This window comes from Stomoxys calcitrans, chromosome 4, assembly GCF_963082655.1.
Source record: "Stomoxys calcitrans chromosome 4, idStoCalc2.1, whole genome shotgun sequence".
NCBI classification, from domain to species: domain Eukaryota; kingdom Metazoa; phylum Arthropoda; class Insecta; order Diptera; family Muscidae; genus Stomoxys; species Stomoxys calcitrans.
The window spans coordinates 51,106,719-51,132,171 of record NC_081555.1 but is presented as its reverse complement, the minus strand read 5'-3'; the positions used below and the strand labels follow the sequence as shown (position 1 = coordinate 51,132,171).

The 25,453-nt window shown below is 39.3% G+C and overlaps 2 protein-coding genes across 5 annotated transcripts in view; one reads left to right on the top strand and one right to left on the bottom strand.

The window, feature by feature from the left end:
- The window catches only part of LOC106094111 (ras-related protein Rap-2b), a 209,739-nt gene that overhangs the window by 150,828 nt on the left and 33,458 nt on the right, over positions 1–25,453 (top strand). The gene's annotated exons all lie outside the window — the stretch shown is intronic.
- Positions 16,019–23,532, bottom strand: LOC131997112 (uncharacterized). Its single transcript, XM_059367461.1, has 2 exons — positions 22,967–23,532; positions 16,019–17,210 (listed from the first exon to the last, which is right to left on the bottom strand). The coding sequence occupies exon 2, from the start codon at positions 17,207–17,209 to the stop codon at positions 16,346–16,348; it is 864 nt and encodes a 287-aa protein (XP_059223444.1). The 5' UTR covers position 17,210; positions 22,967–23,532; the 3' UTR covers positions 16,019–16,345.

Sequence of the window (25,453 nt, the reverse complement as noted above, 5' to 3'; positions counted from 1 at the left end):
AATAAAAATCCTTTTCGAAAAATTCTAGGTAAAATGGGGTTGCTATTAATGCATTGTGCAGACTATGGAAATCGCGATTTCATAGCAAACCCATGCTTCATCTTTAGTCTGCTTTGCCCCAAAAAGATTGCATGCTTCCACCTACTCATTAATTAGTGAGTTGGGCAATGTTAGAAGCATGCTTTTTTGAGACCTTGCACAGGAAGGTATATAAGATTCGGCTCTGCCGAACTTAGCACGCTTTTGCTTGTTTTTTGTTAAATTAAGTAATATTGGGTTGCCCAAAAAGTAATTGCGGATTTTTCATATAGTCGGCGTTGACAAATTTTTTCACAGCTTGTGACTCTGTAATTACATTCTTTCTTCTGTCAGTTATCAGCTGTTACTTTTAGCTTGCTTTAGAAAAAAAGTGTAAAAAAGTATATTTGATTAAAGTTCATTCTAAGTTTTATTAAAAATGCATTTACTTTCTTTTAAAAAATCCGCAATTACTTTTTGGGCAACCCAATAGATACAAGGAGGATACTAGACAATTGCATAGTAAATTGCAAATTTTGCCCATGAAAATTTCACTAAGGAACAGGGGCAAACTTCTCACATATCAATGAGTACAGTCCGATTCAAGTTAATTCTCAATGATACGGGCCATCTTTTTATAGCCGAGACCGAACGGCGAGCCCCAGTGTGACACCTCTCTGGAGAGAAGTTTTACATGGCATAATACAATACCTTACAAATTGTGCCAGCATTAGGAGGGGAAAACCACCGCTAGAAAATTTTTTTTCTGATGGTCTCGCCAGGATTCGAAACCAGGCGTTCAGCGTCATTGGCGGACAGTCTAACCTCTGCGCTACGGTGGCCTCTAAGTTTGCCATTTCTGAGCGGATAAGATATCGTCACGAGATGTTAAATGATTACAGCTTAGATGTGAACCAGCATAGGCACAAAATATCAAGGCCTGTTTTTATACCCTCCACCATAAGATGGGGGGTATACTAATTTCGTCATTCTGATTGTAACTACTCGAAATATTCGTCTGAGACCCCATAAAGTATATATATTCTTGATCGTCGTGAAATTTTATGTCGATCTAGCCATGTCCGTCCGTCTGTCCGTCCGTCCGTCCGTCTGTCTGTCGAAAGCACGCTAACTTCCGAAGGAGTAAAGCTAGCCTCTTGAAATTTTGCACAAATACTTCTTATTAGTGTAGGTCGGTTGGTATTGTAAATGGGCCATATCGGTCCATGTTTTGATATAGCTGCCATATAAACCGATCTTGGGTCTTGACTTCTTGAGCTTCTAGAGTGCGCAATTCTTATCCGATTGGGATGAAAGTTTGCACGACGTGTTTTGTTATTATATCCAACAACTGTGCTAAGTATGGTTCAAATCGGTTTATAACCTGATATAGCTGCCATATAAACCGATCATGGGCCTTGACTTCTTGAGCCTCTAGAGTGCGCAATTCTTATCCGATTGGAATGAAATTTTGCACGACGTGTTTTGTTATTATATCCAACAACTGTGCCAAGTATGGTTCAAATCGGTCTATAACCTGATATAGCTGCCATATAAACCGATCTTGGGTCTTGACTTCTTGAGCCTCTAGAGTGCGCAATTCTTATCCGATTGGGATGAAATTTTGCACGACGTGTTTTGTTATGATATTCAACAACTGTGCCAAGTATGGTTCAAATCGGTTCATAACCTGATATAGCTGCCATATAAACCGATCTTGAGTCTTGACTTCTTGAGCCTCTAGAGTGCGCAATTCTTATCCGATTGGGATGAAATTTTGCACGACGTGTTTTGTTATGATATTCAACAACTGTGCCAAGTATGGTTCAAATCGGTTCATAACCTGATATAGCTGCCATATAAACCAATCTTGGGTCTTGACTTCTTGAGCCTCTAGAGTGCGCAATTCTTATCCGATTTGCCTGAAATTTTGTACGACGGATTCTCTCATGACCATTAACATTACTTGTTTATTATGGTCTGAATCGGTATATAGCCCGATACAGCTCCCATATAAATCGATCTCTCTATTTTACTTCTTGAGCCCACAAAGGGCGCAATTCTTATTCGAATTGGCTGACATTTTACACAGGTCTCCAACATATAATTTAATTCTGGTCCAAACCGGACCATATCTTGATATCGCTCTAATAGCAGAGCAAATCTTTTCTTATATCCTTTTTTTGCCTAAGAAGAAATGCCGGGAAAAGAACTCGACAAATGCGATCCATGGTGGAGGGTATATAAGATTCGGCCCGGCCGAACTTAGCACGCTTTTACTTGTTCTTTATCTGATCGGTTGTACAATGCATATTGGAAGTTGAAACCATCCATTTCGTCTTATCTCCATTTACTGCCAGAACCATTTTCTCTGACTCTCTTTCGATTCTTTCAAAGGCTGCAGTTACTATTTCCGCTGACCGACCTATGATGTCGATGTCGTCGGCATAGGCGAGTAGCATGTGTTCTCTTGTGATTAGTGTGCCATATCTATTGACATCTACATCTCGTAAGGAAGATTTCTCAAGCTGGATATTAAAGAAATCACACGATAAGCTGTCTCCTTGTATGACACCTTGTTTGGTATTAAATGGTTCAGCGAGATTCTTTTCTATTATTAGCAAGTGTCATCGTGCAGAGTCTTCATAATTTAGCAGGGATACGAAACTCAGATATAGCTTGAAATATTTTTAAACATATAGGGTAATCAAAAGCGGCTTTTTAGTCGACAAAGTGATGGCAGGTGTTGATTTGTCCTTCTCGGGTCTTTTCCGTGATTTGGTGCAGAGTGAATATCTGGTCTAGGGTGGATTTACCAGGTCTAAAGCCGCATTTATAGGCTCCAATTATTTCATAGACTTTAGGTTTTAATCTTTCATAGAGTACGCTCGAGAGTATCTTGAATGCGATGGGGAGGAGAGATATTCCTCTGTAGTTGGCACATTCCATCTTGTCTTCTTTCTTTTGTACGGAACATAGTATGCTAAGGTTCCAATCACTGGGTGTGCGATCTTCTAGCCAGATTGCGCAGACAAGCTGATGCATACGCCTTATCAATGTGTCGCCTACGGTCTTAAATAGTTCAGCGAGTAAACCGCCGGCTCCTGCTGCTTTCTTGTTCTTTAGTCGGGTCACTGCTACTTGGACCTCATTCTGACTAGGAGTTAAATATTCTATACCATCAGCAGGGATTGGTTCTGCGGTATCCTCTTCGCCACCATCGTCGGACACTAGCAGTTGGGTAAAATGTTCTTTCCATGCTAAGGATGCACGCCATCTGTGTCAGTTACCATATTCCCTTTTTTATATCTGTAGGAGGATGTGCCTGCACCAAAGCAATCGGTTTGATGTTTAATTCTTTAATAGAATTTCCGGACTACATTCTGAGTCCTGTACATCTCAATTCGCTCACAATCACGTCTTTCCATTTCCTCATTCTTTCTGCATTTCTCCTCTCTCCTGGTACTGATTGCATTCTTGGCTTCAGTAGCATCACCCCACCTCAGTAGCATGCCGTTGCCATCTCTTGTGCTTGCAGCTTTACAAACTCCAACTTCCGTGCATGGTTAGATCGAACTTTCCTCGCCATGCTCAAACGGGTGCGAACCTTTGCTGCAACAAGGTAATTATCCGAATCTATATTCCCTCCACGAATCCATCGTACATCTAACATGCTGGATGAATGCCTTCCGTCAATCACAACGTGATAAATTTGGTTTCTCGTGTTTTGATCGGGTGACAGCCATGTGACTTTGTGAATATTTTTATGTTGAAATCTGGTGCTGCTTACTACCATGTTTTTTGCTGCGGCGACTGTTTTGGGGTGAGGTGGCTAGATATATGAGCAGAATAATGAGATCAGATTCGCAGTTCACAACCTTATACCTTTTATTTAACGCCATATTGTCATGATTGGTGTATACAGACGTTTTGTGGAGGGCGTCTTGAGCGCAAATTTGAATGACGCAAATTAATAGGTCAAATAACCTATTGGATGCGATTTAGGAGGTAAAGCACCACCTAGATTCATGGACACCAAGTTTAATGTTATATTCGTAATCTACTCTCAAATGCCTTTCATTTGAGTCTTATATAGCTATGATCGAGTAAAATTCCTATTTGGGCTTTTTGGGGACGGGGCGGGGCGCAAATACTTAATCGTAATCGTAATCGTACGTAATCAACTCCCGACTACATTTTATTGGAGTCCCATATTTATATGCATGTCCAATATGTTTGTTTGGGGAACTTTTGGGGTAGGAGTGGCCTCTGGTTTCCTTGGATCCAACTTTTAATACCATATTCGTATTCTACTTCCCACTACCTTTCGTTTGATACTCATATTGTCCTTATCGGTCCACTTTTGATTTTAAGTGGTGTTTTTGGGGTAACGGGGGAGGGTCCGGCCCCATCCAATATCAACAAACTAAAAAGCCTTTTCCTCTTTCCTGACCATTTTCGTAATCTAATCCTGAATACATTTCATTCGTTATCGCCCAATTAGCCTGTTTTAATGGGTTTTGGGGTCGGGACGGCCCCTCTGATACTTGGATACAATTTTTAACATGAAATTCGTAGTCTACTCCTGAATACCTTTCATATTGTCCCGATCGATTTACTTTTATTTGGGGTCGTACTTTTAGGGTAAAGGGAAGGCTCCGCCCCCAACCAATATCAATAAATTATATAGCCTACTACTCCTTCTGGATCATTCCCCACAATCTGTGAAAATTTGAAAGAAATTGGATCAGCCGCTTTTGAGTCTATTGGTTGAACAAATTGATTTTTATATATAAAGATATTAATTAACATCGGAATAAATCCAAATTAACTCTAAAATAGTGTAAATTATCATCTGGGATCTGCTTATAATTGGTACAAATTTGGGTTTGAATTATGTCACAACATAAAATTGAACTTGGAACTTTTAAATATGCATACTCTCTTTTGAAATTGTAAAGAATTTATATATAAATAAGCATGACATTAAATTAATTTATAAATAGAGAAAAACTAGCTGAAACTCCAAATAACATATTCTATAAGTCAAAGATGAAAACACATATACTTTCATTGTAATCAAAGTCCAACGTTTTTCACAAAAGAAGTTTACTTGTCGAAATGTTCCTTTGTGTGAAACAAATTTTTTTTTACGTGCATGTTTTTTATGGGTTTTTGAGCACTTTCCAGTAAATAAAAAAATTGAAAATCGGAAAATGACATAAATGTGCTTTTAGCAATCCAAACAACATTTTATAGGGCCGAGATGATCAACTTTAAAGGCCTCCCAATTAGCCCAAGCGCCATCTAGGGCACTGAAATTTTGTTCATAATCTGGCTAAAAAATACCAATAAGTATTTAAAATTTCATAAAGATATCTAAATCCGTTCAAATATGAGAAACTGATTTCCACAATTTTTTTCCATTCCACTGTGAGTCACTGCCTACTGTAGGGAGGCTTCACAATACATTTTACCCTGAAATGGATGGCATAAAAATGCATTAAAACCCCCATATATTTTAAGTAAGATGTTCAAAATGTACAATAATGTTCTCTTTGTACCACGAACTACAATGTTGCACACAATATGCTTTAATAGTGCAACATAAAATCAACATAACAACAACACAAAAATGTTGTCAAAAAACACTTTTTATGGAGAAAAACTATCATAAAAGGAAAAGCATTGAAAAAACTGAATAGGTGTCGCTGCTCATAGAATGTGATTCCCCCGCTCAACACCTTTATTCTCTAACTGAAGTCAAAGTGAGGAAAACTGTATTTCATCACGTACGAAAGTATTGCCTTAAAGAAAACTTATCCAAGTGACAAATTATCAAACTTTGATGCCTATAACATATGTAGATAACTAACAATTTCTGGTGTCATGGTGAAATATGCATATTCGCATATACAGGATAGCTGACACGACGTGTTACTATTTTAAGCGACAATGTTTTTTTGCGTGAAAATAATTTTTATTGATTCAAATGACAAAAATTTATGGATGTAATCTTAATGTCAGAATTCATTCACTTTTGTCTTGACTATTGCTCTGAGTCGGTCAAAATGCGAGTTGCAAGCTGCACGAATGTAATTCGCCGGTCTTTTGGCCTATTGCTGTACAATGGTTTTACAATGGTACATCCATTCTGGCATATGTTTTAGGCATCTGGCGAATGGGACAGGCAATATGTAAACGATAAGAAGTTCGAGTCTTGTTGTTACGTCTATGATCTACGACCGAAATGTTTGCGTGTACATGCCTCAAATCAGCTTCCAGAATGTTTCTCCATAATAACTAGTATCTACTTCAGCGAAGCCCAAAATGAAAATGAAACTGTATGTGTAAAATACTCTTCTTAAGTATTTTTCTCTTAATATGAAAAAAAAAAATCAATTTATGCACCGAATGATTAATGTTTTGCAAAAATAAACATAAAATAAGAAAACTGAAATGCGTTGTTATCCTTTCCGGGCGTTTAATCAAATAAATTCATTGCAAAACCAAAAAAACTATGCATATACCCATGCACATTTTCATTCGTTGGTATCTCAACATCGACTGAAACAACCAGTAAGGAAAGGCAAAAGTCGGGCGGTGCCGACTATATAATACCCTACACCACCTAGTGTATGTATTTTTATATGTAGAATAACAATATTCGGATAAAATTCGGATAAGAACAATATCGGATAAAAGATTATATGGGAGTTATATCGAAACCTGTGCCAATTTTATTGACACATGCTGAAACATGAAATAGAACAAAAAAACGGACGAATATTGTGGCTTCTACAGCCTTAAAAGACCAAAAGTCCTCCACACATATGAGGACGTTAAACAAAACACCCCATGCTAAATTTTGTAAAGATCGGCCCAAAATTGCGGCAAAATATATATGGTAGCTATATCTAAATGTGATCCGATTTTAATTAAATATTGCAAATACATTGAGACTTCACAAAAACGACTCGACGCCAAATTTGGAGAAGATCGAACCAAAATTGTGGCTTCTACAGCCTTAATGGTTCAAATCGGATGAAAGTAATATATGTGAGCTATATCTAAGTCTGAACCGATTTCGATGTAATTTTCCAGATATGTTAAAATCAGTAACAAAACAGTCCGTGCCAAATTTTGTGCAGATCGGTTGAAAATGGTAGCTACTACGGCCATTTAAGTGCAAATCGGGCGATACATATATATGGGAGCTATATCTAAATCTGAACCGATTTTTATGAATCTTTTCTCACATATGGAGACGTCAAATAAAACACTCCATGCCGCATTTTGTAATGATCAGTAAAAAATTGTGGCTTCTACAGCCTTAAACGGTCATATCGGATGAAAGATATATATGGGAGCTATATCTAAATCTGAATTGATTTTCATGGAGTTTTCCACACATATAAGAACGTCAAATAAAACACCTCGCGCAAAATTTTTTAAAGATCGGGCTAAAATTGTGGTGGATTTTTTTGCCCTAAAAGTCCATATCGGATGAAAGATATATATGGGAGCTATATCTAAATCTGGACCGATTTTTACACATATGTAGACCTTAAATAAAATACCCAATGCCAAATTTTGAAAAGATCGGACCGAAATTGTGGCTTCTACAGCCTTAAAACGCCATATCGGATGAAAGATATATATGGGAGCTATATCTAAATCTGAACCGAATTTTTCTAAAATCAATGGCATTTTTCCTTGGGCCAAAAAAGTGACATTTGTAAAATTTCGTGACAATCGGACTACAAATACGACCTGCACTTTGATTACAAAAATACATGGACTCACAGACGGACATGGCTAAATCGAATCAGAAAGTGATTCTGAGTCGATCGGTATACTTATCAATGGGTCTAGCTCTTCTCCGCCTTAGCGTTGCAAACAAATGCACAAATAAAAAACATAAGAATATGTGTGACATGCCATCAACATTACCGTAAAGGGTTGGCCATCTCGATGGAGAACGCTGAATAGTCCTTGGCGGTCACAGCTGCACATACCATTACTTGAGTAAAAAACAAGTAAAAGCGTGCTAAGTTCGGCCGGGCCGAATCTTGGGAACCCACCTATAAGGATTCTGCTAAAAATTTATAAAAAATAAATTTAGTTGAACAACGTAATTTTATTCTACATACTAAACTTCTGCCAAACCAGCAAAAACTAAAGTTTTTAGGAACAGAACAAGGAAAATCGAGAGACCGGCTTGTATGGGAGCTATATAGACCGTATTTGGCACAGTTTTTGGAAGTCGTAACAGAACACCGTATGCAAAATTTTAGCCAAATCGGACAAAAATTGCGTCTTCCAGGATTTGCAAGATGAAGAAGAAATCTGAACCGATATGGCCCATCTGTAATTCTTAATGACCTACATCAATATTTAGTATCTGTGCAAAATTTCAAGCGGCTAGCTTTACTAGATCGACTCAGAAAGTCGAGACGATCAAGAATATATATATATATATATATATACTTCGCGTACCCGTTGGTAGGCTCAAATTCTCGAACGTACACTCTGCTAAGTAACTACGATCGTTTTGGGAGTTTACAAATTGCTCATTCATTTTATTATTTCTCGTCAGAAAACACGATGCTTGAAAATTCATCACGATTGTACAAGCAAAGCAACTCCCTTTTTCTTTCAAGTCGAAAATTTTTGTATCCTCCATGGAGGTATACAAATTTCGTTATCGGCTTGATATTCTAAATCGACTTAGCCGTGTCTCTAACTTTCTAAAGAGTAAAACTAAGCGCTTGAAATTTTGCATAAATACTCCTTATTAGTGTAATTCAGTTGAAATTGTAAATGGGCCATATTGGTTCTTGTTTTGAAGTAACTTCCATATAAGCCGATCTCTGATCTTAACATCTATAGCCTCTATAGGGTGTAACAGAACAAGGTGTTTCGGTTTAACTCTTAAATCGTTCCATTACCTGATATAGCCCGATCTCCCGGTTTGACTTCTTGACTCTAGAGACCGCAGCCATCCGATTTGGCTGAAATTATAAACGTGGTATTTTTGTATGAGTTCAAAAACCGTGCCAACCTATGTTCACATCGGAACTTGTTTTTCAATGTATGCTGCATCCTTTCACAGGACATTTGCAGATCTTTAGCCATTTGGTTGCCACTGCGGCGTGAATATCGTTGAATTCGAGCCTTCACTCGCCGACACATTTCATGTATGTTTCCAACGCTCCCATTATCATTATAACGATTTATGGTGCAATACTAAAATTCGCCAACAATAGCCAATTGTGATTTTCCAGCCAAATATAAAGCAATCACACTATTACGCTTGAACTACATCACGAATAACTTTGCTCTTAAATAAACTCAGAAGAAAAAAAATCAAATTTGTATGAAAAATAACGCAGGTCCTCGGCCGAGTATCAGATATAGTTCACTCCATAAACTTTGTTTCGAGTCGTCCATGGCTTTTGAATTAAGGCAATATGAATCGCTCCGATGGAGGTTTATCTGGATGACCTCAAGTAAATGAGCATCTTGGAAGAAGGTGATGGTCTCATCGTCCGCTCCCTGTTCTTTAGACTGCATTGAGTTTCCTGTCGCTGCACTGCCTGATGTTTTAATATGAGGTTCTTTACCTATCCTAGTCTTCCGAATGTTGAGAATGTCAGTAAAGGTTCCATCGTCGGGTCCCTGTTCGTTAGGCTGTATTGAGTCTTTCGTCCCTACACTGCCTGATATTCTAATATTTGGATCTTTGCCTATCCTCATTTTCCAAATCTTGAATGAATGGGCTTCTTGGGAGTAGGTTATGGCCTCATCATCAGCTCCCTGTTTGTTAAGCTGCAGTGAGTTTCCTGTCACTGCTCTACCTGACGTCATAATATTAGAATCTTTATCTGTTCTAGTCTTCCGAATCTCGAGAAAGTTGTTGATGGCTCCATTGTCGCGTCCCTGTTCATTACACTGTGTTGCGTCTCTTGTCCCTACTCTGCCTGATTTTTATACCCACCACCATAGAATGGGGGTATACTAATCTAGTCATTCCGTTTGTAACACCACAAAATATTGATCTAAGACCCCATTATATAAAAATATTCTTGATCGCTTACGACATTCTGAGTCAATCTAGCCATATCCGTCCGTCTGTGGAAATCACGATAGCGGTCGAACACGTAAAGCTAGCCGCTTGAAATTTTGCACAGATATATAACCGATCTCTCGATTTGACTTCTTGAGCCGTCGGAAAAAAAATTTTACAGATAGTATTCTGGTATGACTTCCAACAACTGTGCCAAGTACGATTCAAATCGGTATATAACCTGATATAGTTCCCATATAAACCGATCTTTTGACGTCGTATTGCCTGAGCTTTTTTTTGATAAATAAAGTACTGTACCATTTTTCCTGATAGCATCAATAAGAAGTATAATATCAACCCCCTGGCAGCCGGCTGTACGCACCGGATTGACCCGATGGAATCTTCATCGGCAAGGTCTGTTGCATCAGTGCTTTGATGGCTGCCACTTTAACATAATCCAAAGTATTCCAGTTCCTAGGGGAACTGGAACCTATGGACATGTCTCTAACAACATGTTCACTAATTCTGCGGAAGAAGGCCCAAATGGCAGTAGACGACAGGTGGTTAAAAACTGGTAGCTGTGAACTAAGGGTGATGGGAAACTTTCATTTAACCGCAATAGCCACGTCATCAGCATACGCTACCACTTTTACACATTTTTCTTCCAAAAGCAATAATATAATGTTAATGGCTATATGCCAAAGTAGGGGACACAGACAGTACACCACCTTGAGGTGTTCCTCTGCTAACCCATCTTTTTAATCTACAGATCCCACTCTCCGCAATAGTAAATAAATATGCAAATTTTTTTTGCAAATTTTGCCCATGAACATTCCACTAACGAACAGGGGCAAACTTCTCACATATCAATGAGTGCAGTCCGATTCAGGTTTAAGCTCAATGATAAGGGGCCTCCTTTTTATAGCCAAGTCCGAACGGCGTGCCGCAGTGCGACACCTCTTTGGAGAGAAGTTTTACATGGCATAGTACCTCTCAAATGTTGCCAGCATTAGGAGGGGAAAACCACCGTTGAAAATTTTTTTCTGATAGTCTGGCCAGGATTCGAACCCAGGCGTTCAGCGTGATAGGCGGACATGCTAACCTTTGCGCTTCGGTGGCCTCCATAATAGTAAGTAATTAAGTTATCAATAAACTTTTTAAGGAAGTGTTGATGCCCTAAATTCCAGCTCCTTCATGATTGATGTCGGTTTTGCATTATTATAAGCACTTTCAATGCCAACTAATCCTACCATTGTGTATTCCTTGACAACGAGAGAACACTCTATGTAGGCGACTAGGTCATAGGGGGCTGTTTCTGAGGACTTGCCATTACTATATGCATGCTGTTGCCGCGACAGGCGAAATCGTAGGAAATTTTTTTCCCTAAGATATGTTTCTATTTACTTCTCTACAGTCATCAGCAAAACAGATAACAGACTAATAGGACGAAAATCTTTCGCCTTCGTGTGATAAGGTTTTCCTGCTTTCGGAATGAAAATGATCTTTGTGTGCCCCCCTCCCACAGATATGTACGACATGCTGATGCAAGCAGTGTATATCCCCTAAGCCAAGCAACAAGTCTAACGGGCAATGACTTTAATTCAACTGTGATACATCATCAGAGTCTAGCGATTTAAAACAGACAAAACTTCTTATCGCCCAAAACATTTTCGACTCAGACACAACCTCCGACTAATGCAAATCAGGGACAACATCTTCATGCGCCACCTTCGTTGGGGAGTTCCCGGGAAATGAGTGTCAATGAGTAATTCTTGTGTTTACTCACTAGACATTGTACATACATTCTCTGAGTTCTGAATGTAACCTACAGTAATTGGTTCCGAGGTCCCAGAAGTCTCAGGTACGTCCTTAATGGAGATGCAGAATTCCACCCTGGATTTTTCTAAGGCTTTTTCAGCCCGCCTTTACATTTGCTTAGCTTATATTATAGATGTTCCAATCATACGGTGCCAATGTGGCTTTCGCCCTGATGAAGAGTTTTCTACAGCCCTTTTTATATATTTATCAGTTCTGGAGTCTACAATGGCGGCCGCTATTTGCCTCTTGGCTTGGCACTAGGACATGCTGACACAAACGAGTCATTCAGGGATAAAGCCATCTGGAAACTGGGTGTGGGGCATAGAAGAACGAGGCGCAGAAGATCGAGGCGTTGGGAAATCTATTCTACGTTCGTCTAGAGGAACAAATGTTTTGTAAGGGCTAATTAAAGAAAAGTGAGATCCCTAAGGGAAATGGGACAGGTCCCAAACCTGTCATGGGAAAGCTCCTCTCGTCCCCTTAAATGGAAAAAAATTATTACTTTTATAAAGGTTTGTCGCTCCAGGTGATGAATTGCCACCATTCTAACGCCGTAGGATAGGTCCTGGGACAGTCCGAAAAAGGTGAATATACTTTGCAAGTATTTTTTATTTATTTTATTTATTTTATTTTATTTTTAAAGGAGATAACATTAGTTAGCAAATATATTTAACGGATAAAAAATTTATAACAATAAGAAAGCGACTTTTTAAAAAATAATTAAGAATCATAAGTTATGACAATTGAAACTTTGCATTCCATGTAGGACATGTCCTGTGAGAGGTAACTAATTCTCCAGTTTAGGACTGGTATATTTGGGGTAAATAACTATACATTTCCCATAGGGATGTTACTTCTTAGATTTCTATAGTGACATTTCCATCGTAGCATGGGGCGGATTAATATCGGGACCCTCTTTTTAACCCAACCAATTCAGACAAGTCTCCAGTAAAAACTACTAAATGGGTCCCACTACTAACTTATCCTTATTTAATTAGTGGCATACAACTCCTACAAACTTGTTGAGATCTTTGAGGCTCCTGAAGTTTAGTACGAATACCAATCATCCAATCGTTGGCCTGAAAAAGTTTTACTTTTAACTGTCAACACTAAAATATTGTATGGTCACTTTCTTAGGACTGAAAAAATTCCCATAAATTTAGTTTACTTCGCGAAATTAAGAAAAGGCCCATGTTGAAACTTCCAAGGCATACCTTTATTGGTAAACTCCTCTGCCTGGACAAGCATATCGCCTCAGCTAACTGTCTTGTAATTCAGGCATAAAGTGTTTCACCACAAACCACAAATCAAACATGAAGTTCTCATTAGCATGTGCTATCGCACAACATCCAACCGCCAATTCAGACTCGCTCCAATAATTTTCAAAGTTGCTCTAAAGTAAACTTTACGCCGGTCTTCCTTTCTCACTCAGTCTGATCTAAAGGTAATTTCGCAACTTGCAAATATGACATCAATGTTATAAATTGACATACATAAATACTCAAGTTTTTTGTTTGCTTCTTTGTTCTACAATATAATAAGGACAAGCAACAGCAGCAACTACAACAACTTGTAATGCCATTATCCCCACCGAGGAAAACTTATTCGCATAGCTAATTTTCGTACGTTTCCATCCCCCACCCTTTTGCGTTATGGGTGGTTTTAAACGCTTTCATGGACCATTACGGATGAAAATTCTTTATCTGTGGTTCAGCGTAATAAGCCAATAACAGGCAACCAACTGTGCGGTCCCATAAATTTTCCCCACAACGAACGAAATCGTTTTCTTAGTTTTCGAGAGAAGAAGAGCAAACATTAACACATTCTTATTCTTTGAAGTTCTCGGAAAAACAATCCTTTTAGTTTAGCAGTAAACAAAGTGCTTTGCGTTATGGGTCTACCAAGTTTAAAGCGTTTGGAATTCTCTGCCAATTTAAACGAATTTAATGATTAGTACAAAACACGTAGACCAATGCCACAAGATTACAACGTTAATCGTGTGATTTGGTGTTTTATCAAGAAAAGGAAGTATGTCTACACAAATTATGCTTGTTTATCGTATATGCTCGATATGCGTTCAACCCAAAATATTAACAAATGATATCCCAATTCAGTGGTATTCAAACAACACAGACCCAGAAAGGACTAAGAGGTGTTTTTGAGGAAGTATATCTTTCTTATATATAACCAGTAAGGAAAGGCAAAAGTCGGGCGGAGCAGACTATATAATATCCTACACATACCCTGCAAATGTAAATTCGGGCAATATATAAGCATATATGTATATGAGAGCTTTATCTAAATCTGAACCGACTTTAAAACAGATCGTGTGAAAATTGTTGTTACTACGGCCATATAAGTAGAAATCCGGCGATAAATATGTATAGGTGCTACATCCAAATTTGAACCGATTTGGATGAAATCTAGCAGATATGTTAAGATCAGCAAACAAAACAATCCGTGCCGAATTTTGTGCAGATCGGGCGATATTTGTTGTTACTACGGCCATATAAGTGCAAATCAGGCGATACATATATATGTGAGTTACATCTATATCTGAACCGATTTTGATGAAATTGTGCAGATATGTTAAAATCGATATGTTAAAATCGGTGCAGATCGGTTGAAAATATATATGGGAGCTATATCTAAATCTGAACCGATTTTGAATCAAATATGTTGAAATCAGTAACGAATCAATCCGTGCCAAATTGTGTGCGGATCGGTCGAAAACTGTCACTACTACGGCTATTTAAGCGCAAATCGGGCGATACATATATTGGGTTGCCCAAAAAGTAATTGCGGATTTTTCATATAGTCGGCGTTGACAAATTTTTTCACAGCTTGTGACTCTGTAATTGCATTCTTTCTTCTGTCAGTTATCAGCTGTTAGTTTTAGCTTTCTTTTAAAAAATCCGCATTTACTTTTTGGGCAACCCAATACATAGGAGCTATATCTAAATCTGAACCGATTTTTATCAAAATCAATAGCGTTCGTCCTTGGGCCAAGAAAGTGATATGTGCACAATTTGGTGATGATCGGACAACAAATACGACCTGCACTTTGAGTACAAGAATACATGGACTTACAGACGGGCAGACGGACATCGAATCAGAAAGTGATTCAGAGTCGATCGCTATACTTATCAATGGGTCTAGCTCTTCTCCTTCTTAGCGTTGCAAACAAATGCACAAATCTATAATACCCTGTACCACAGTGGTGGTGTAGGGTATTAAAGTCAATTTGGGTTTTTTGTCTGTTTGTTGTTGTTTGTGTGTTCCTTATAGACTCAGAAACGACTGAACCGATTTTCTTGAAATTTTCACAGATGGTGCATAATAATTATGTGGTGAAAATAGGGTACTACATTTTTGATATTTGAAGGGGGGCGTACCCTCCCCCTTACCCTAATTTTCAGAAACACCAGATCTCGGAGATGGGTGGTGCGATTTAAGCGAAATTTTGTGTGCTCTCATATAGTACCCTAAAAATAACAAGTAAAAAGACGTTAAGTTCGGCCGGGCCGAACTTTGGATACCCACCACCTCGGGTATATATATAAACCACCTTTCATAAAAATTCGGTGAAACTTTCATACCTAATGCCCCATATCAGTTATTGGACCGATTTGGACCAAATACTAATAAGTACAGTAGCTATATCTAAAAATAAACCGATCTGAACCATATTCGACACGGATGTCAAAGGCCAATCATAAGTCACTGTGTCAAATTTCAGTGAAATCGGACAATAAATGCCTCTTTTATGGGCCCAAAACCTTAAATTGAGAGATCGGTCTATATGGCAGCTATATTCAAATCTGAACCGATAACTTAACTCACTGTCTCAAATTTCACCGACATCGAACAATAAATGTGTCTGTAGAGTATTTGGCTGAACTTAGGAATTAGAAACTGGCAAAAATTTGGATTTCCTAAAAGATGGTAGATTTGGTTAAATCTCGGAAATATATCCATTCAATGTCGGTGATATGGAATTAAAAAGCAGAAAGAAATACGAAAAACAAACGAAATCAGGTTTCAGTAAGCCACGAGGGAGAGTTCGGTTGCTTAGCCTTACCAAAATGGTTCCTCTTTAAGAAAACGTAGAAATTTATGGTTAAGTAGACGATGACTTTTAACTTTATTATTCGATGGTAACAAATTGAATGAACGAGAAATCACTCGGTGAGCTAATACAAAAGAACAAGTAGTAAACTTAACGCAACTACTTTTTAGCCTTATCTAAGATGAAAAGTGACATCTGGATATGAAAATTCATTTGACTTAACACTAAACGGCGAAGGTATGCGGCATAAACATTCCGGCCCCTCTTGCAGTAATGCAAATATTAAAAAGTTGCCTTATTTTCTAAAGGAATTCATAATAAATTGTATAATTCATATTTGATATTTCAAATGTTTATAATAAAATAGGCTACTAAGCTGAGCACGATCCAGACAAAACCCATCCAAATATAGTATTAGTTGCAACGGGAAGCCCGGCATTGCTTGGTAGAAGACCTGGTAGAATTATCTTGGCGTATAAGTCGGATCCAAAAACGATGTCGAATGGTCCACTTTGATAAAAATGGGGATCCGCCAACTTCATGTTTGGGAACTTGTCTGCAGTTGTTGCTGGAATTGATCTTTTTGGGGTGTCCATAGATATGCGATGGTTCACAGTCATCATGGTTTCTAATAACCTGTTGGTGATACATTTGGAATGGATCGCGACAGGGCAGATAGTTTCGCTGCCAAGAGTAGTAGTAGTTAGCCCAATTTTCTCTATCAATCGCTGTGAAATTTTGCTAATAGATGTGCATGGATCTATTACGGCTCTGACCGAGTGCTTTTTCTTGCCATGGAGTACATCTACCACGGCCGTTGGGAAAAGATTAGTTGTATGGGGACTGGTAAGTGTTTCAAGGCTCACGGCTTGAGATATGGTTGTTGTTGTTGGACGTTTATGTTGGGTTGTTGTTGAACGTTTGGGTTTTTGATAGTTATCCTTGGCTTCTGTTTTTTGGTTGTCGTGTTTCTCGGAGTGGATATGCAAATAGGAATGATGACTGCCTCCACAATGTTTGCATCCTAAGCTAGAAAAACATTTTCCGGATGAATGCGTATGGGCCAAGCAATTGGGACAGTAGTTATTAGCTATAACTGCATGCAAACGTTTATCGACGGTCATGCAGAGAAATTTCTGGCATTTTCGCAGCCCATGGTTGCCCTTACACAATCTGCAATTAAAGCTGAACTTGGTGCGACGTCCTTTGGACACTTTACATTTTATCGAAGGCATACTGAAATTAAATAAGGATATATTGTAATAAAATTTAGCAAGGAGGGAGGAGAACAATTTTCACTATCGGACGAGTGATTATACCCCTTGTCGTGACAATATCGGCCACTCTTACCAAATGGTCTTTCCCAGTATAAATTTTAGAAACTCTACCCAGTCTCCACTCATTTGGGGGTAAACAATCATCTCGAATAACGACCATAGAGCCAACTTCTAAGTTCTTCTGAGGGGTTTGCCATTTCATACGTTTATGAATTTCTTTGATATATTCATGTTTCCATCGGATGCTAAATTGTTGGCATAGAGCCCTTACTCGACGCCAACGGTTTAAAACGGAAAGATTGCCATCGGACTCCGATGGTTCGGCAATGGAGAGGATCGGACCACCGGTAAGAAAGTGACCAGGCGTCAATGCCAATAGGTCATTTGGATCCTCAGATACCGGAGAAATTGGCCTGGAATTTAAGCAGGCTTCAATTCGGGCTAGAATTGTAGCGAACTCTTCCAGAGTAAATTTATGATTGCCAGCCATTTTACGGAAATGTAGCTTAAAACTTTTTACCCCGGCTTCCCAGAGTCCTCCCATGTGAGGAGCTCCCGGGGGTATAAAGTGCCATGTTATACTCTGGTACGAAAAATTTGCGGATATTGAATCGCGGGAACAGCGAAGAAAATTCTGAGAGATTTCTTTAGAAGCGCCCACGAAGGTGGTACCATTGTCTGAATATAGATTACGTGGACACCCTCGTCGTGACACGAATCTGTGAAAGGAAGCTAGAAATGCTGCAGTGGAAAGGGAAGTAGTGAACTCGAGATGGATTGCTCTCGTGGCGAAGCAGACAAAGATACACACATATCCCTTTGTAGTTTTGCAAGAACGCCCTGTATATGCCTTTATCTCGAAGGGGCCTGCAAAGTCTAACCCCGTATTCGTAAAGGGGCGGGATAGTGTTGTCCGCTCTGGAGGAAGGGTTCCCATCAATTGCTTTTGCAACTTATGCTTAGCAATAACGCAAATCTTGCAATTGTGAACGGTAGATTTGATGAGATTCTTAGCTCTAGGCATCCAGAATTGGAGCCGTAGCATACGAAGCATCAGATTGTTTCCGCCATGTAATGTTATGGTATGAATGAAACGTAGTAAAAGCCTGGAAAACGTACTGTGGTATGGAAGTATAATCGGATATTTTTCGTCATAAGTTAAGCTTTCTGACCCAGCGATACGGCTACAAACCCGCATGAGACCATTCTTGTCTATAAAGGGATTGAGATTAGAAAGTGAACTAGAGGTGGGTATTAGCTCCTTCTGAGAAAGTTTGCGATATTCGTTTGGATATTGGTGCATTTGCGCCAACTTAATTATCGAATTTCTAGTCGTCTCGATGACATCTCCCTCAGAATGAATACTGTCATTTGAAGCCCTACTGCCCTTCAGACTGGCAATAAATCGGTACACGTATGACATTACTCGGAGCGCCCTTCCTAGGCAAGAAAATCGGTCAAGAAGGTCTTCGAAATTCGGAAAGTACGCGAAATTATTTTGAACTTGGCGAACCTCCATTAGAGTTTCGTCAATCTGGACCGAACTTGGTATTGGCCACAAACTTGGAGGAAGTTGCAACCATGGCGGTCCACACCACCATGTACAATTACCGGAAAGCTCTTTCGGATAAGCACCCCGAGAGGCAATGTCTGCAGGATTGTGTCTAGATTCCACATGGGACCAATTGTCCCCACTGATAATCTCGGAAATTTTGGAAACCCGATTGGCTATGAACGTTTTCCAAAGGAATGCAGGTTTCTTCAACCATGCTAGGACAATCATGGAATCCGACCAGCAAAAGATTTTCGTATTCGGAATAGGGAAAACCTGCATCAATGCCTCAATCGTCTCGGCAAGTAAAAGTGCGGCGCAAAGTTCTAGCCTTGGGATCGAAACGGTTTTCAAAGGAGATACCCTGGACTTTGCCACGAGTAAATAGGTATTTATATTGCCATTGGAATCGATGGTGCGTGAATAAATGGTAGCGGCATATGCCTTCTCGGAGGCGTCACAGAAGCCATGCAGTTGCACCTCGCAGTCGGGTGTGTATTGTACCCAACGGGAAATACGGAGGTCATTTATATCAGAATAATTGGCCAAGAAATCTAACCAATTAGTCAATAAATGTGTCGGAACTGGGCTGTCCCAGTCGGTATTGGAGGCCCATATATCTCGCATTAATAGTTTGGCTAGTACAATATATGGACAAAGCCAGCCAGCGGGATCAAACAGTTTAGATATCTCGGATAAAATGAACCTCTTAGTAGGCCTCTCATTAGGCCTGATGGCTTTGGCAGAAAAATAGAAATAATCATATCTGGCGTTCCACCTTACGCCCAAAGTTTTAGCCGTGCTATTGTCATTAAACTGTAGGAAATCTTCATTGAGTAAATGTTCCCTAGGAATGGAAGCAAGGAATTCGGATGAATTGGAGGTCCATTTCCTCAATGCGAATCCAGCGGATTCCAGGGCAGCAGTCAGTTCTGTCTGGACCTTAATGGCTGATGACACGTCATGGCCTCCTGCCATAACATCATCTACGTACATACACGACATTAAAACATGACTAGCTAGCGGATAAACATCCTTAATGTCAGTGGCTAGCTGTTGAATTGTACGAAGTGCGAGATATGGGGCGCAATTCAATCCAAACGTAACCGTTTGGAGCTCATATTCGTGGAGGTTGTCGTTTGGATCATCCCTAAAGATTATACGCTGGAAGGGTGTGTGGCTAGGATTAACGGAAATCTGGCGGTACATCTTTTCAATATCGCTGTTAAAGACGATTTTGTAAAAGCGCCATTGGAGAAGCAAACTAGTCAGGTCAAGTTGGAGGGACGGTCCGCAGTAAAGGACGTCGTTCAAGCTTACACCATTCGAAGTTGGATTCGAAGCATTGAAGACGACGCGGACCTTCGTAGTCACGCTGTCAGGGCGAACCACAGCATGATGTGGAAGGAAATATCTGGAATCATCTTGGGAAGGATTTGACGGAACCTCTTTCATATGGCCAAGTTCCAAGTATTCCTTGAGCACTTTGTCATATTGTACCTTCAGATCTGGTGTTCTAATCAAACGATTCTCGTTCCGAAAATATTGGGCCGTTACATTCCTCTTCGACGGACCTAGTCTCAAAGTATTTCCAAACTCTTTCTTGAATGGCAATGATACAACATATCGGCCCGTTGGGCCCCTTCGCGTGGACTCAGCAAAGTACTCTTCACAGTATTTGTCATCATCCGACATGTGTTTTCGTTTAGGAATATCTTCCATCTCAAAAAATTTGGATATCCTCTCATCGAGCGCTAACTCGTTAAAGTAGGAGACCGTTGTTCGAAAGGAGGAAATATTATCAGAAGCAACAGGCCCTGTCAAAATCCATCCGAACACTGTCTCTTGAGCCATCAGTGTTCCACAAACCTTGTGTCTCACCCCACCAAGCATTACCTGAGGAATTAAGTCTGCCCCGATCAGAATATCAATGTATGATGTTCGAAAGAAATCAGGATCCGCCAGACGAATGTCCGGTAAACGGGAAAACATGTCGCTATCAGCCGTAAAGGTGGGCAATGAAGATGTCAGTCGGGGAAGAACGATTGCGGAAGCATTTATGAAAATTCCGGAGTCTATGGGTGAACTTAAACATAAGTCGCATATTTTCTGTGAACATGCGGACACACACCCATTCAGCCCGGAGATCTGGGCGGATATCCTTTTGCTATTAAGTCGAAGAAGGTTGAAAAGGTGTTCAGAAATGAACGAAGCTTCTGAACCAGAATCAAATACAGCCCTTGCTTTAAATATCTCACCTCTATGAAGGATGTGAATAATTGCTGTACCAAGGAGAACCTTTCTGGATGTGGTAGCAGCACAAGACTGAATTGTCACACCGCTAGAAATTTGGGGCGTATCTTCGGATGTGGACTGTAGAACTGGTGTATTTGGAGCGGTGATACATTGGTTACCCGATTCAGTTCCTGTATTGCAAAGCAAGGTATTATGTCTTCGTTGACATTTCGAACAATTAAATGCACTTTTGCAATCTTTTACCACATGTCCCTTCGAAAAGCAATTCAAGCATAGCTTTATCTTCTTTATAAAAGCCAACTTGTCGTTGTAGCACATGCTTATAAACTTTGGGCACACTCGGATTGTATGTGATACGTCTGGACAAAGTTTACAAGGAGGAAGAGCTAAGCTGTTCTGATAAGAATTAACCCGTTTCTGACCGGATAGTTTGACATTAACTTTGGGAGGTTCGCTCGATTTAGAAGTGGAAGGCTGATCACTTAAATTTCGAACCGTCTCCAACGTTTGGTATCGGCTAGTGAGGAAGGAATCAAGGTCCTTCCAGGACGGACATTCTGTCTTGTTATTGACAGACTGCTCCCATAATGAAAGGGTATTTTCGGGAAGTCGAGTGCTACATAGGTAGACGAAAATAGGGTCCCAACTTTGTATCTCGATCTGGTAGAGTTTCAGAGCAGATATTATGCTGTTGATGGAATTTTGAATCTCCTTTATGGAGTCTCCGGATTCGACAGATATTCTTTGAAGGCTAAACAAAACCTTCAGTTGGCTATTTATAAGCAACCTCCTGTTTTCATACCGAACTTGCAGAGCTTTCCAGGCAATATCAAAGCCCTCATTGGTCAATGGGGCTTTGCGGACAATATCCCTGGCTTCATCTCGCGTTTTATTATTCAAATGGAAAAGCTTTTCCACCGGTGAAAGCCTCGAATTTTTTATATAGATGGCCGTAAACAAGTCTCGGAAGGTCGGCCAAGCTAGATAATCTCCGTGAAAGAGCTCTGTGTCACACGGTGGTAAATGAACTGACGGATATTCATCTCGGACGGAAGATGTATTCATCGGAATTGGATTGGATATCGACGCCCGTTTGGATTCTATACAGGCACTTATCTTAGCTACAGAATCGACATATGTAGTGTAAGTGCTGTGGTACCGGGCTCGAATAGTCTCAAGATCAGCTTTGCTATTCTCGTCCGCAGAAGCCATTAGTTCCTGAACACTTTCCTCATACGTGGGTTTCATTCTCTGCCAAATATCTCGCAGTTCTTCCTTATGTACCTCCAAAGAGTAGACTGAAGAATTGTTGAGAGATTCTCCGCAAATATCGGCGTTGAAAATAATCAAAGCGTCAGATATTTGCGTAAACCTTGTCAAAGCGGACATTCTGACCACACAATAGTCCAAACCTCAGAATCTCAACGAACATATATATCAATATTAGAAAAATATCTGTAAACCCCGTTCAAAAAGAGTATAAGAAAATTAAATGTAAAACGAATGAATTCAAAACTTCGATCCAATCAACTTCCTGCCCTTTTGGAGCAAAAACAAAATTCAAAATATACTCCAAAATTTAACCTCAATTAGAAAAACATTTCATATGTGGGCAAACGCAATTGGATTGAAAATCGAAGACCACAAATGCAGCCATGTGGAATATTCTCACATAAGTTGTATCCGTACAATGGACTAGAAGGAAAATTTCGTTTATGGCAGGGTAATTCAATGGTAAATTTAATAATTTTTAAGAAAAAATGAACGAAAAAAATAGTCTACAAATGATGCAACTCGTATCGGAAATCCAAAAAAATTATCGTAGGAACAACAAAAACTAAAGACCATTCACGAATCTGATCTAATATAGTTTAGCTCGACTTCACTTTTATTATCTCACAAAATACCTGCATTAATCCCCAGAATTTGGTTCAAATTTGGTATTCTTCCTTGATGTTCTTTTCTCCTTCTGGGCCATGAACTTGGTGTAGGATTATAGAGGTTAAGGCTTCTTCACTGCCCTTAATGCCGTCTTCTAACTGATGGTGTCTTTATGATCCAGCCTCTTTTGGAATTCTTCCCAAAGTATATATCGCCAAAATACTTTTGTCTCTATGTTGTGTTCAACCAAAAATAAACACAAAAACTAAGGTCCTCTGACGTATCTCGTTCCGCAATGAAATTTACTCTTTATAGTCCGCAGTTTCAAAAATCGATAAATGTAGCAAGTAGCACTTTCTAACTTTTCTATATTTAATTCACACACGTTGCTTTGATCAACAATATCAGTAATGACAAATAGGGCGAACAAAGGCAAAATAATGACAGTATAAAAACGATGTAAGTGGATATGGCTTCCGACAACACACTGCCCTTTTGATATTTTACTTCTCCTTCAATTTTATGATCTGATTATCATGAATACATAAACGGTACCCATAATGGAGTGTTATAAATCCCTATGGAAGGGAACCTGTTTTAATAGTCAGCTGAATCAAAACAAAAACGAAACTGTGCTACCGCTGCTCACGACTGCTATATCAATTCGCTGTTGCTATCTATTATGGAGCAGTGCTGTAGCAGATCTTGACCAACGATTGACGCGTATGTCAACAAAACAGGCAAAAATTAGCATTGATATTCCCAATTAAAGTGCCGAATCAAATGGATTGAAGAGGAATGGGATTCTCACCACTGGGTATGTTAAATCGATGCCCAACAAAGAGATTGGAAGTTTATTTTCGCCTTACACAATGTACGAGCAATTGTACCAAATTATTGGAATATAAATGTTGTTGCTATCTAAGAGCACATATGTAGTCTCATTTAGATTTTTTTTTTTTTCTTTTTTGGACTTCTATGTTAAATGCACCATTTAACACCTGTCTCCGCAGAAAAGGAACTTTGTGAGGAAAAACACGTTACGTAACTTCTGTCCCTCTACTTTTATACGAAAATAGTTTTTCATTAGCCGAACATACCTGGATTCGATTTTATTTCTGCTTAAACGAAATTGCAATTGTGGATGAAAAATTTCTTTTAGGCTTTCCAAATCCGGTTCGAAGGACCATGTAGAGTATTTGGCTGAACTTAGGAATTAGAAACTGGCAAAAATTTGGATTTCCTAAAAGATGGTAGATTTGGTTAAATCTCGGAAATATATCCATTCAATGTCGGTGATATGGAATTAAAAAGCAGAAAGAAATACGAAAAACAAACGAAATCAGGTTTCAGTAAGCCACGAGGGAGAGTTCGGTTGCTTAGCCTTACCAAAATGGTTCCTCTTTAAGAAAACGTAGAAATTTATGGTTAAGTAGACGATGACTTTTAACTTTATTATTCGATGGTAACAAATTGAATGAACGAGAAATCACTCGGTGAGCTAATACAAAAGAACAAGTAGTAAACTTAACGCAACTACTTTTTAGCCTTATCTAAGATGAAAAGTGACATCTGGATATGAAAATTCATTTGACTTAACACTAAACGGCGAAGGTATGCGGCATAAACAGTGTCTTTTATGGCCCCAAAACCTAAAACCTAGATATCGGTCTATATGGCTTCTATATCCAAATCTGAACCGATCTGTGCGATATTGCAGAAGTGTGTTAAGGGGCTTAATTTAACTCACTGCCTCAAATTTCAGCGACATCGGACAATAAATGAGCATTTTATGGGCACAAAACCTTAAATCAAGTAATCGGTCTATATGGCAGCTATATCCAAATCTGAACCGATCTGAGCAAAATTAAAAAAGGACGTCGAAGAGCCTAACTAAACTCACTGTCTCAAATTTCAGCGACATCGGACAATAAATGCGTCTTTTATGGCCCCAAAACCTAAAACCTAGAGATCGGACTATATGGCAGCTATATCCAAATCTGGACCGATCTGGGCCAAATTGGCGAAGGATGTCGATGGTCCTAACACAATTCACTGTCCCGAATTTCAGCAAAATCGGATAATAACACAACTCACACAACTCACTGTCCAAAATTTCAGCGAGATCGGATAATAAATGTGGCTTTTATGGGCCTTAGACCCTAAATCGGAGGATCGGTCTATATGGCAGCTATATCCAAATCTGGACCGATCTGAGCCAAATTGACAAAAGATGTCGAAGGGCCTAACACAACTCACTGTCCAAAATTTCAGCGAGATCGGATAATAAATGTGGCTTTTATGGGCCTAAGACCCTAAATCGCCGGATCGGTCTATATGGGGGCTATATCAATTTATAGTCCGATATAGCCCATCTTCGAACTTAACCTGCTTATGGACAAAAAAAGAATCTGTGCAAAGTTTCAGCTCAATATCTCTATTTTTAAAGACTGTAGCGTGATTTCTAGATCGTCTTAGATTTTCACGCTGATCAAGAATATATATACTTTATA